Source organism: Centroberyx affinis, unplaced genomic scaffold, assembly GCF_046629955.1.
Source record: "Centroberyx affinis isolate AG114_WGS23_722 - 3 ecotype Tasmania unplaced genomic scaffold, CSIRO-AGI_Caff_v1 ptg001205l_1, whole genome shotgun sequence".
Lineage (NCBI taxonomy): Eukaryota > Metazoa > Chordata > Actinopteri > Beryciformes > Berycidae > Centroberyx > Centroberyx affinis.
The window spans coordinates 107,701-120,852 of NW_027279723.1; the positions used below are offsets into that span (position 1 = coordinate 107,701).

The following is a 13,152-nucleotide window of genomic DNA, read 5'->3' on the forward strand; positions in this document are numbered from 1 at the left end:
TAGGAAGATAGCATGCATGCAAGCGAGCATCTCATTTCCTAATGACAACCGTCCACACCTTCTCTTTCCAAGTCAAAACGCTCGCTCCTGGCCTCAGGTCTGGTGGTCATTTGAACAGACGCACATGCACACAGATGGGTTCTCCTCAGTGAGTCGGGGCAGGGGAGATCCTGGCCATCCAGCGCACTGGGGGAATTGAATGCAGGTCACTGGAGCACTGCAGGCTGTCAGAATTAAATACTCAGCTTAGCTAGCCGCTTAATGCACATCCAAATTGATGTTTTCCAGCTAGCCTGCCACTGCTAGCCTATTACCAGCCTGTATTGTGCTTAGGAAACTAGCTGTCTGCTTAACATGTAGGTTTATGGTTAAATGTCATCTAACAGTCTAGCAGAGGGCAACAAAATGGAGTGCAACAACAACACAAGAAGGACGACTACAGCGGCGGACGAGGACGGATGGCTCTCCCAAGGCCATATCCTTCCATCTTTGACTTTTTGTACTCACTCTCTCCCTCCCTCCTTGGCAATGTCTTTCAACAGCCGCAATGTTAATTTTCAGCGGAGAAATGTGACACCGAGAAGCAGATGGCTCATAGAGTGGGATTCCCATCCACTGAACTGGAAAACTCCCGATATACTAAACAGGATATGAAATTTGGTTTTGCAAGAAAGTACGCTGTGGAGTAGGCTGTGGACGGGGAGGTAAGGCCGACAGGATTAGTCGTATGACAGATATGGTTTCCCCATCCTTGCCTCCTCTCCTACTTTTCAGGAGGGGATGTGATGTAAGGTAGGTGATGCATTGGACTGTAGGCTGACTGATTCATGCTTTACTCACACCCCCCGAATGAACAATTCATGATAACATCAGCTTCACAAAAGACACTTCTTTAATCAGAAGGAGACCAAAACAAACTACTGCAACATCTGCAACTATACCCCTCTGTTCATCTCTGTTCCCATCAATTTAAGCAGCCTTAATATATTGTCATGGCTGCATCCGAAAGACATGGCAGTTTTTATGTGAATCCTATTGTTCCTAGCTCTACACTAGACCTGATTAGGAGAAAAACATTGGCTGTGCTCAGCCTCCAGTGTAAAAACAGGACAGGCCATGCACTGCGCCTCCAACCAACCTTGTATACTTGTCCATAGGTGCCATTTCCAACCACTTCTACCAATTCAAAAATCCCCGCTGGATCCTGAAAAGCAAAAGACACAAAGACGGTTTAGTTTTCAGTGAACGTAAAAAGCAATGTTAATATATTTCTTTTAAAAACAATGTCCACTTTGAGCCAGCTGTTGCGCCCTGATCTACCCTACATGCCAAATGCATCTCGAACAAAGGAAAACCAGACACTGGCAACACCTCGCTATGGCTCAACGGTCATTTTCAATACTTGTGTTATAACAAGGGGGGAAACCTCGGGGAAGAGGTTCAAACTTGGTCATATTAGTCAGGTTGAAGGACATGCGTTTTATCGAGCTGGAAGAAATAAATGCTATTTTCAAAACAACAAAAAGAGACAGCCTCGGTCCGGCAGCACTCACCCGCAATGAAGCCAAGTCTATGTCTACCAGACTTTTAGCCGGAGAGTCGTTCGCCATCTTTCAAATAAAAGCCGATCTTTCCTTTGCGTTTGCTGACGATGTTTGCTGCTGTATCATTTGCGGAGACTTCGGGGGATAAATAAAGAGAGGCCGCCGCGTATTCCTCTTTGTGGGATCCGCTCCTTAGCCGTGAATACTGGGATCTCGCTACTCCATGTTGAGGTGGCAGCAGGCTCCCTGTTCGCTCTCCCTCTCTCTCAGCTTGTGTGAGCAGTGTCAATTTCGCCACAATAAAAATAAGACTTCCGGTTATGACTTTCAACATAAAAGCCTAACATAATGCAACGTTTTTGAATACAACCCACTAAGGTAAAATTAAGAATGCGGTCAAGGAGGAATATGTGGTAAATTCAATGTTTTTATGTTTTCAAATATAAGCTGTTTATATAATCATAAAGGCCTATGCCAATCCGGGTGGCCTACTGACCGTCCTGTAATTGGAGGGTCCCAGGTTCCCTCCCCATAACAGCTGTGTCCTGGCAAAGTACTTTAGAGAAGAACAGCTAAAATGCTTAAACTGTAAATTGCAATGCATATATTCTCACATAAATTCTCAAAGACTGAAACACAAAACGTATACCAGACTTTTACAGATTGAGTTTCACTTCATATTTAATGTAATGATTTCACCGCGTTATTTGATACGATTTCTGTTGTTCTGTACACCCAATATCTAATTTTTCTATTTTCACTTAAATTTTATTTTGAAGGCTAAACCGCCCAATATCCGGTCTTTTCCTGTCTGTCTCTGTTTAACTTGACGCAGCTGGGGTTGAGAACTGCACAAACACAGGAAGCCGGTCGGCTAATTCACAGAAAGAAAAGGGCTGGGTCTCAACACATCAAGCATGGATACTGAGATGATAGATACAACACTATTCCTCACTGACTCACCTAGACACTTATTTATACAGTCTGCACGGAAGGATATAAACGATTCAAGCAAATAATAGCCCAGCAAAGAGATAAATATGCACAGAGCTGCGCGGACCCCCCATCACAGCATCCTTGTGGACATGCGCATGTGAGACATCACTGTCAATATTGGTAATCATGGGTGTGGCAAGTGAGCAATCTCAAGAGGGAGGCTGTGCATGTTAGTGCAGTGGTTCCCAAAGTGGGGTCCAGGGACCGGCAGGAGACTCTAACGGCGTGCCAGAGGGTCCCCCAGAAAGATGAAGAATGATTTAATTTCAGCATGACTTCATTCCCTTAAAGAATAAAGAATGTATAATAATGACTATTATGATCAGAGATTTCAGCATCTCCACTGTTACAGTAGAGACAGTTTTCAGACAGTATTCAGGAATAAATCATTCATTACAAAAAAATCTGGAAGTCTGAGGTCTAATGTGGTCCTTGACATGAAAAAGGGGAAATTAGGAATTAGTGTTTTGTCAGTGGTGTTTTTTTTAAGGTAAATTTACATTATTTTGCAGGGTCCCTGTCTGTAGTGTGCACCCCTGTTCCCCATCATTTCCAGTTGACAGTGCCTCCTTCCTATATCATATATTGGGTCAGTGCCTGTGTCAGTGCCAGTGCCCCAGTAACAATGTAGTGCAGGGTAAACTCACTTATTTGTGAAATAATTTAGGCATGTTTTAAGACATAGACTCACCATATTCAGTAGAATAAGCAGTATCAGACTTGTCTAATTTACATAAAAACAGGGGTTTTATTGACATGGCTACTCCCCAGTATTTATATCCCAGACTGCTTCCTACTCATACCAAAATAAGAAGCAATATCTGAATCTGAGATGTGTACACAAACAAGCCCACAGCCAAGAAAATGACATCCCTGAAATCCCTTCAGTGTCAGTTATTTATCATGACTCCAAAATGTCAAACAGACAAAGGTAATCTGTTATCTGTTAAACAAACTTCAACTCAACATTGACATGACAGAGCAGGATAAACCAGTCAGACAGGATGAGAGAAGTAACCCAGCAGTGTTGTGGAGACACACACACACACACACACACACACACACACACACACACACACACACACACACACACACACACACACACACACAAGGTCTTAACTTAGGACACTTAATGTAATACTTCAGACTTAACTGACACTTCAACCCACTAAGAACTGTAAAGCCACTTAAACACATTCTGACACTGACATTAATGATGTAAATCCTGTTCCATCCTCTGCTTACTTTAAATGTTTGGTGTTTGCTTATGGTGATGAAGTCAGTGATTTGCCTATATTCCTGTGTTTCAAATGTCAGTTCAACAATCATCAATGGTGACCTATAATCCAAGAGTTAAACAAGGATTGCACATTGTTACACCAACTAGTCAAATGTTAAATGTTTCACTGCCACCCTGTGGATGTTTGATGTTATTGCAGTAGCTTGTGTGTTAAAGGGGGGTCACAGCCAAAATTGTGATATTATACCGTCCTTTAGAACAGCTCATTTCCTTATTACAGGTGGGCCTTTGTGTGGCTAGAGCCCACTAATTTGTTTATATATATACACACACATTACCATTGATTTGGAAAGCCATCAAACCCTTTCAAACATTACAAAGCTTTCTACTAGGCAAGAAAAAAGGTTAAAGGGATTCAGATGATCAAGAAAGCAATAAACAAATATGCAACAAACAGAAGAGTGCATTTGTTTTACATAGAACTTTATTACTTGCTAGCGCTGTCCTTGTATTCTGAGCGCCTGTCCAAAAGGTCACAGGAGGTCGCTGGGCAGCAGCACTGTCTCACAGTCCAGCCACTGTTTGTCTGATGAGTCAGCAGGTTAATGTTCCATATTATAAATATAAACATGTTATACAAACATGTTGGAGTTACAAGTCATGTTAAGAACATTTACACAGTACATTTCTGATAATGAGGATAAAAACAGGATCCTTCAAGTTCAGTGCTAAGCTCGTTCAACGTACCTGTGCTGTTTACAGTCCAACAAACCGAGGAGACAGAAGAAGTTGCTACCTTTCGTCCATTTTAGCCGAGAGGCAGAACCTCTAGTACAACAGCTACAATATAGATCAGGGCTGCCCATACTCCTCTTGGCCCTCTTTTCAGAGAGTGACAAGACATTCTGTTTTGACTATTTTGATGCAATTTCATCTGAGGAATGATTTTGCTTCTTACAAGACATTTATATGCCTTATAATAAGCAAGAACAGTCTAAAAAGCTAATGCTTACTTGTTACATCTCATTGAAATATCAATCAAAATATCAATGTCCAATCTCATTTTGCCCTCCATCCACATTATGTTCTTGCTCTTGACCCTCCTTGTCAAAAAGCTTTGGCAGCCCTGATAGAGATTGTCTTCACCTGCCTCTAGCCTGCTGGCGAGAAGAACAGAAAAGACACAACGTGTCAAAACGCATGGCATTGTCCATAGCTTTCCTCGACAGGACGGTACATTGGAGCCAATGATCCATACAGTGCAATATAGTAGCTACATTACAGGGTAACAGGCCTGTATCCGCTGCAGAGTTCACCTCTCTGCCATACAAGGACAATTCAAGCATAAACATACAACATGAGCGAGAGTTTTTATTCCCCACTTAACCTCTACAGTCTCTTTACAGCTTATTCTGTTGACCTACTCCTTGTTTTCAACAACCTGCCTCAAATACTGCAGCTGTTAATACAGTTGAATCTCCTCATGGAGACTCTACTAGTTGGTAGATGTTGGCTACCATATAAAAGCAGCTGTATATGTTCAAATCCTTCCATTTGCTGCCTCTCCTCACTGTATTCTATCACTACATGTTAAAATAACCCCCACCCACACCCAGTAAAAATACCTTAATAGTAACGCATTGTTAAATAAGAATATTATGCAGCACTTTGTCAGTCATCGCCAATCCCGGCAACACAGCCACAATCAGTCAGTTACTCCAACACAGGAGGCTAAACAGTAAAGAGGTTACAGTGCATAACTACCGCATACCGGCCTTGTACGTCTGCCTGGTTGGAAACTTGCAGTGTTCACTGTTCTATGGCACAGTCAGCTACGATACACCTTCGTCTCAGTAAACCAAACACTGACTAAGATGCATGTTAGAGAGATCCGATATGAAAAAATGTCTTTTAGTCAGCATTCGTCATTTAGTTTAGTAGAAAGTTTGGGCTTGGGTAGCCAAAGAGGTGGAAGTCGCCCTGGTAACGGGCGTAGAGCCGCCTGACGTCCCGCTTGCTGATGCCTGAGAAGTAGTGCTCCACCTTGGTCCTGTTGTAGCGGGTGATGCCCGGCGGGATGGCCGGGTAGGACACCAGCTGGTCGATACCCGCCGCTTTGAGGATGTGCGGGGCGTCCTGCTCCAGAGTCTCGTGGTGGCCCACCACGCTGTAGTGGATTTCGCACGGCGCACACAGCTCGGCGTAAGTCACCCAGTGGATGATGTGCTCGCCGAACTGCCGGTCCATACGCCGACGGCCTTCAGCATCGCCCAGGTAACGGATGAAGTCCTCGAAGCGCAGGCCGGAGCCGGCGTGCTCGCTGTCGCGGTGGCTCTTGCGGTACTTACGGATGATGGCCGGAGCGATGTCGTGCTTGTACCAAGGCTCGAAGCGCGGGTTCTTCACAAACTTGTCCTTGAAGGCAGAGATCAGGCGCTCGAAGGGGTCTCTCACGATGAAGAACTTAAAGTACGTGCTTAATCTGTTCAGTGACACAGCAAGTGTTTATGAGTAGGACTACAGCAGCTGTGAAGGGTGAAAACATTATCAGGCCCCTTCGTTTGGGGGGCGACCTCACTAACCACTGAAGTATCCTGCCATCTGGCCGTGACATTTATCACATTAACCCGAAACTAACCTTTCTGTGATTTCCTGTGGAGTGAGCGACGAGAGGCGGGGCAGGCCGTTCTTCTCGTGGTCATGAACCAGGTTCTCTGGGATCTCCTCCACTGTGGAGAACGCTCCTGACACAGACGATAACACAACAGGAAGACATCAGAGTAGGAGCCTAGGTCATGAATCTTAAAGGGAAGCTCAAATACCATCAACTACCATGTGACATTCCTGCCAGCTTAACAGTATGATGTGAAATAACATGCCATTTGATGAACCCTTTTATTCAAGATGCCTTATTCAAGTGCTTACATTCAGTTATATAGGACTAAAGGGTTTTCTTAAAACACTTTAGTTTTCTTAAAACATTGGTTTAGCTTTAGTTTACCATCATGAAGTTTATAATGTGGGCAAAGATATTACATGGCCAAACAACACAAAACAAAAACCAATCACAAAGATACATTTTGATTAATGTAGTGTAATAGCAGAGGGTTGAATAGGAGTATTGTAACTGAGTGAAGCATTGCGGTGAATATACAAGGTCACAGTTGGAGTTGGTCAGCCATGCCTCATCATCATTACGCTAATCATCCTCTGTGTTACTACCTCCATCCAGCCCACACTCACCATTGAGCACAATGAGGACCTTTTTCCATTGTGTGTTGCCCACTTTAGGGGTCTGGCAGAACAAGATCTTGTGTTTGTCGCAGACGAAGATGCGGTCCAGGACGAATTTGCTGATGGAGACGTGAGTGAGATTCCTGAGGGTGTTGTTCTTACACACAGCTGAGAGCAACTCGATTCGCTTCTCCACCACCGACTGCCAGTCTGCCACCGAGGGGACAACTGAGGGCTGAGGCACACACATACAACCCTAATGTTACAGACTGCCTGATGTCCAATATGACATAAAGGTGTAGCAGAGAAAAACTGATCTATTTTCTGTCAAACCAAGCCCAGTGATAGTGTTAGATTTGTGATGATCTGTATTTATTACCAGATCTGATGGTTTTGGAGCTGGTTTTTCTGGGTTGGACACAGGAATGGACTGAACCACCTTGGTGCCTGGCTCCGTCCAGCTCTGTCCACCAGTCCTCTCTCCATAGTCTGAAGAACATACATATTACAGTGGAATAATCAAATTTCCCCTCCGGCAGTTACCTACAGTCATCATCATGACGAATAGCTATAGTAAAGTGTACCAGCTTACCGTCTGCAGCTCTGAAGTTGATGAATTTGCTGGCAAACATGAGGATGAGCAGCACCCAGCCGCAAGCCCCGAGGAGCAGCCAGTGGTGCCGCATAGTTTTAGACATCACTCGGCCATTGAACCACCAGGCGCTCCCACCTAGACACACAGATGGCTAACTGGTGCTAGCTACATCCACTGGCTAACAAAAACAGCATCTGTCCGACTTGGACAGCAGGCTTACGTTATTAGTTAGCCGGCTTGCAAAGTTAGCCTAACGTTAGATCTGTTCTGCCGTGTGTTGCTGTGTGGCTAAGATGGGTGTTTGGTGTTATAACGAACCAAATTAGCTAATGTTAGCGTCACATAAGCAAGCTAAAGGCTACTGTAAAGCTGTACAAGTGTAACTTAACGGTAGTGGCTGCGTACGATGTATAGCTAAAGGGTGGTCTGTTATAGCATTGAATTAACATTATACTAGATAGCGTTGCCAAGAGTGCTTTCAGTTTGTCCGACATGGGTAGCAACGACTGTCAAGCAAGTCAAAGAGCTAATTATCTAACTAATGGCATGTAAGCTAGCTGGGCAGCCTGCCGTGTCCAAACATCATATTAGCTTAGCTAGCCACACCTGTCCCTGACGTTGACCAGACATGATGTAAGTTAGCCAACTTTAGCCAAGTTACGCTCTGTCTCAGCGAGCTGAATTCAGTATATCAAAGCTGGCAGAGCAGTGGAGCAGTCTTGTAGCTTACCTTCTTGTTTAGCTATAGCTACTTCATAGCTGCATAATCTCTATGTAAAATGCTTCATAATGATAATGCCATGATTGTAGCTTGTAGCCTGCGTCCCTTTACGCTCCTCATAGCATCACGCTGCTAATGTGCTACAAAACAAACCACTGTCGCCGCCTAGCGGTTGTATCGTGACAACGCACACACGTCTGCAGTTTGCAGCTCGCAAACAATGTGTACCTTATAGTAGGTATCCCAGTAATGTAACCATGATCATCAGAATGTGGTACTTGAAAGGTAAACTGGGCAGCCTAGTTAGAGACCGTCCCATTATCCATTCACTCTGGGTAAGAGCATCAACTATATGACTAAATGTAAATTGTCCACTGCTAATTACAAAATATAGCCGAATGTTACCACGGCCTGAAAAATACTGCATCGTGGCTTTACTAGCACCCCATTTGAACTAGAAAAACATTATTGCCCTAAGTTACAATGAAGATGCCACACATACCAGTTGTAAGCAAAGTGCCAGACAGGACTATCGCTGCGGAACAGTGTACTACAGACAGAAAGATAATCTCCCCTTGATGACAGGAACATCATCTGCCTCACTGACACATGCTATTCATTGTGGGATGGTAATAGCAGTGGAGAAATACACATGCAGCCCTATTTTAAACCATTCTGGTTAGAGGACACAGAATTACCTTTTATCACATTATTAGTAGGGAAAGAAGACAGGATTTCCATGAATGCTGCTCACCTATACAACACTTACATTATAATAGCAAATCCTGAATCTAAGAAACATCACCAATTAAACCTTTGGTTGGGTGCAAAAACTGTGAGAAATAAAGACACGAGACAAGAGCTCCTTTTATACATTTATTCCACTTGCAGAGAAGACAAATTTAGTTTTCATCCACATTGACTGTCTGTAGTCCTGTTGGGGAAAAGGGAAAAATAATATTAAATAAAATCACTTTATTGCTTCAGTAATAGTTGAATGGTAAAATGTCTGCTGCATATTCACCTTTGCATGTTGTGACAGGAACATACGTGACCAGGGTGTACAGCTTGTTAGGGGAGTCCTCGTCCTCGTTACGCTTCCTGGACAGGCGCACACGTATCCTGTACGGCACGTTCCTGCACAGCAAACAAGAGACAGTTACCAGCTGTACTCAATCCAGTCTGAGTTACAGAAACAAAACGTGTGTGGTTTGTTGCCACAAGCCATAGCACAGGGATGTACCTTGGAGTTTGTGTGAAATTAAGTGTCAAAACATTTTGGTTCAAAAGTGTAGAAAATCTGGATAAAAAAATATACTGAACAAGAATATGAATGCAACATGTAAAGTTTTGGTTCCATGTTTCATAAGTTAAAATATCCCACTAATTTTCCATAAAAAGCTTATTACTTTGAAATCTTGTGCACAACTTTGTTTACATACTTGTTAGTGAGTATTTCTCCTTTGCCCAGAATTTCTGTAACCAAGTAAAATCTTGGAAATTGTTGCATGTTGCGTTTATATTTTTGTTAAGTGTAGATATTTATCTATTACAATTCAATCAATATTGTTATAGATCACATGTATTTCAGGTTGACTCATTTAACTGTTTTGGGCATTCACAAGCATTTCTGTTTAAGGCTTTGTGACACTGGAGAGAATGATTTGGTGTGGACCAAAGCGATCAGAAATGGTTGAAAACCCACTGCTCCTAGAACATACAGGCTGTAATGCAGTAGTTGAAATCTTTTCCTCATGCCTCGACAGCTCTGACAAGTCAATGAGAAAGGTCAGAAAGCAACCAATCAAAAGGGAAGAACGTTGAGCTTAAACTCCCTCAGATTCCTCAAGAAAGCTACTTCTTTGCACACATATAGCCTCACTGAGCAAACAGTATGTGTTGCTGAATCATGCATCTTTCAATCATCCTAAGTGTTCATCCATCATTCATCACAGCACAGCATGCAATGAGCATTCAACATCGAGTAGTTTGCCCCTGAGATCAACTTCCAGCATAGTGACTTCTCAGGCTTGATCTTACAGAAAGCATTTAATTGTGGAGTCAACCTTGTACTTCTACGAAGACAAAGTGTTCAGCAGCTGATCTCCTCACCTGACACCCTTGCTCCACACTGCCTTGTTGAGGCGAGTGTCGATGCGGACGTCAGGGGTTCCCATCTCTTTCACGGCGAACTTGCGGATCTCATTGATGGCGCGTGGGGCTCTCCTCTTGAAACCCCTGCAAGAAGCCCACAGCACAGTTCATGCATCAGGATCAGTGAGTTAAAGATGCTGCTGCAAGTCATGTCACAAGTGCAATATCTGACAGAGGAACAAAAATGCAACATTTTGTCCATATCATGCTGAATGTTTTTCTAAATTACTGTGTAAGCTTAAAAGTTTGTTAACTTATTTTCCTTTGTCCCAGTGGCAAGTCAAATGTAAGACTCCTTGTGATCAAATCAAGAATATTTATATTTCAAAGAACAAATGCCATTTAAACATCAGTGTGAAGGTGAAGGATATGGGATACTTAAACTAAGGAAACAAACTCAAACTACAATCATGTCGCAAAACAATTTACTGTACACTTCAGTTTGTCATTAATAACAAGCAGTACTATCTTATCTTGCATGGTACGAGGTTTGTCTGCGATATGACAGAGTTTTGGCTCCAATAGGGAAGTTGCAGTTTATGGACACTTGACATAAGAACACAGTAGTGTATTAGACGGATCAGGCAGTAGTACTGGGCTTTCCAGAGCGTCTTGTTTACATGCAGTACTCACACTCCATGGATGCGCTTGTGGATGTTGATGGTGTACTCCCTGGTCACCACCTCGTTGATGGCTGAGCGCCCCTTCTTCTTCTCTCCTTTCTTAGTTGGGGCCATCTAGAAACACGTAAATACTGATGAGTACAGAGGCTGATGCCAAAGTGTGAAATCCCGCTGCACAGACCGACTGGTGAAAGCTAGCACATTAGTTTAGCCATTTTTTTTAAAACAGAAAACAAGACGTATTGCAGCTATAACCTGACACTTTACAAAGTACCATAGCAATGCCTGGCTAGAAGCGGTGTTGACCAATTACTATTACAACTAACCTGTTGGGTACTAGCTAACATAAACAGTACAAAAAAGCACTCGGCAAGGCAGACCAATGCTAACACCTATCAGAAACGCCATCGCCAGCATTTAGAGTACAGCTTTCTTAAGTGAATGAGCACAAGACTATAAAGTAGTCTGCTGCCTGGAGTCATTCAAGGCTGAGTAAATCTGACCGTAACCGTTCGCTGATTTTAGTAACCTTTGGAAATCTTCAACCACTTCAAAAACCTCATACGAGTAATAATACAACACTGATGTTTGTATCTATACGAAATATGTACTCATTTACTGCATGAATACTGCAGGATGGTGTTAGATTGAGAAAATATATTCTCCAGAAAATAACTCACTTCGGCTTGCGGATGAAGCGGAAGTTGGAAGGAAGAATTTGCTGCTGAGAATTGTGGGTAAAGGATACCAGTCCGTTTTATATAGTGTCCGCCAAGAACAAACGGACATCTGATGGTTCCTAAAGTGAAACTCCTAGTACTTCAAGCACTGTCCTGTCGGCAAGTGTTTTTGCTTCGCTTTGCTCACTACTGTTTTGAACCAGTTGTAGACAAGATTGAGGCATTTATTAACATGATTAACATCTCATAAATTCGAGTTTGAATGGACTCTCAGGATAATCTGTATGCCGTTTTCCAACCACATACAGTTCATACCAATTCCGTGAAGAATCTTTGCACATAGGCTACTGTACCTAGGTTCTCCGATAATATAAACCTCTCCTTGGGTTCTCCCTTTCTCCTCATAATCATTTACATTTTATTCACTGTTGTGTTCAAATCCAAAATTATGTAAACTGTATGTTTTGTATTAACTGTAAACGTAACGTAACTAACGGCTCAAATTATATTTTTGAGTCTTCGAGGCTCGATCAAACACCGCTATATCAAGCCAGGAAAACAATTCCCAAAATGCGGCCATTTTAATATCGAGCCATACATTTTTAAAGTTGTCTCTTTACAGTATAGAGAATAAGACATACCGACGTTTAGAAAAACAACAAAAATCAAAGCATTTTTCAATTGTTGCATTATTTCCTAAACTTACCACTTCATTTGCTCTACAGATCTTCTCCCTTAATGAAAGACTCATTTACCAAGGCAATGTAGCTCTAAATTCAAGTGAATCATGAAGGCAGTCGATGTCAAAATCAAGGGAAAACTTACCATCAAAATCAGAATATTGCATCAAGTGGTTGTCTGCATAGTTGTAGGTATGATAATGATGATCCAACAAGCTTGATGAGGACAAATCAGCATTGTATTTGAATTATTTTAGGCCCCCACAGTTGTCCTTATTTGGTAAAGTTTCATAACAATCTAGAAATGTCATTCTGCATTTATTTCACAGTAAAAAAAAAATGACGGTGTAGCACCGGAATTCATCCCTCTCACGTCCCAAAATTCACCTTGAACTTAAGACAGAAGAAACATTTACACAGCAGGCAAGTGTTCTCTGAGACCATAGGTCTGTGGTCGAAGTTAAGACTGTGGGCCGTAACATCAAAGCCCAATCTCTTAATGTCTGTAATGTCACTCAGCATTCAAGTCACAGTTGCATGGACAGCGGCAGGCAGCTCTTTGACTCCATCTCTTGGAGATTACTACCTCTTTCCACCCTAATTCTGTACATTAGGCTGTTCAGTAGCATACTGAAGTAAGTCTGTCCCTTAAAGTCTGTGTTCCAGCACACTCAGCATGCATAAC

At 42.6% G+C, this 13,152-nt stretch overlaps 3 protein-coding genes across 9 annotated transcripts in view; all 3 read right to left on the reverse strand.

The window, feature by feature from the left end:
* Nucleotides 1-1,804, reverse strand: part of LOC139648442 (mitogen-activated protein kinase kinase kinase kinase 4-like) — a 41,208-nt gene extending 39,404 nt beyond the window's left edge. For all 5 annotated transcript variants that reach the window (XM_071524567.1, XM_071524566.1, XM_071524563.1 and 2 more), the window contains exons 1-2: nucleotides 1,554-1,804; nucleotides 1,139-1,204 (exon numbers count right to left, since the gene is read on the reverse strand). In XM_071524567.1, coding sequence (XP_071380668.1) covers nucleotides 1,139-1,204; nucleotides 1,554-1,610 — 123 coding nt within the window. In that variant the 5' untranslated portion in view covers nucleotides 1,611-1,804. The remainder of the gene's footprint in view (nucleotides 1-1,138; nucleotides 1,205-1,553) is intronic.
* Nucleotides 1,805-4,242: 2,438 nt separating this feature from the next.
* On the reverse strand, nucleotides 4,243-8,453 carry chst10 (carbohydrate sulfotransferase 10). Of its 3 annotated transcripts, XM_071524570.1 has the most exons (6): nucleotides 8,340-8,453; nucleotides 7,607-7,744; nucleotides 7,394-7,503; nucleotides 7,024-7,249; nucleotides 6,419-6,524; nucleotides 4,243-6,262 (listed from the first exon to the last, which is right to left on the reverse strand). In XM_071524570.1, the coding sequence occupies exons 2-6, from the start codon at nucleotides 7,710-7,712 to the stop codon at nucleotides 5,710-5,712; spliced, it is 1,101 nt and encodes a 366-aa protein (XP_071380671.1). In that variant the 5' UTR covers nucleotides 7,713-7,744; nucleotides 8,340-8,453; the 3' UTR covers nucleotides 4,243-5,709. The 3 variants fall into 3 exon arrangements, with proteins under 3 accessions (XP_071380671.1, XP_071380672.1, XP_071380670.1); XM_071524571.1 differs by having other exon boundaries at nucleotides 7,451-7,503; nucleotides 7,607-8,449; XM_071524569.1 differs by having other exon boundaries at nucleotides 7,607-8,449.
* A 740-nt stretch (nucleotides 8,454-9,193) lies between these two features.
* On the reverse strand, nucleotides 9,194-11,824 carry LOC139648456 (large ribosomal subunit protein eL31). The gene is made up of 5 exons (XM_071524587.1): nucleotides 11,788-11,824; nucleotides 11,118-11,221; nucleotides 10,443-10,568; nucleotides 9,355-9,467; nucleotides 9,194-9,264 (listed from the first exon to the last, which is right to left on the reverse strand). The coding sequence occupies exons 2-5, from the start codon at nucleotides 11,219-11,221 to the stop codon at nucleotides 9,233-9,235; spliced, it is 375 nt and encodes a 124-aa protein (XP_071380688.1). The 5' UTR covers nucleotides 11,788-11,824; the 3' UTR covers nucleotides 9,194-9,232.
* Nucleotides 11,825-13,152: the final 1,328 nt, after the last annotated feature.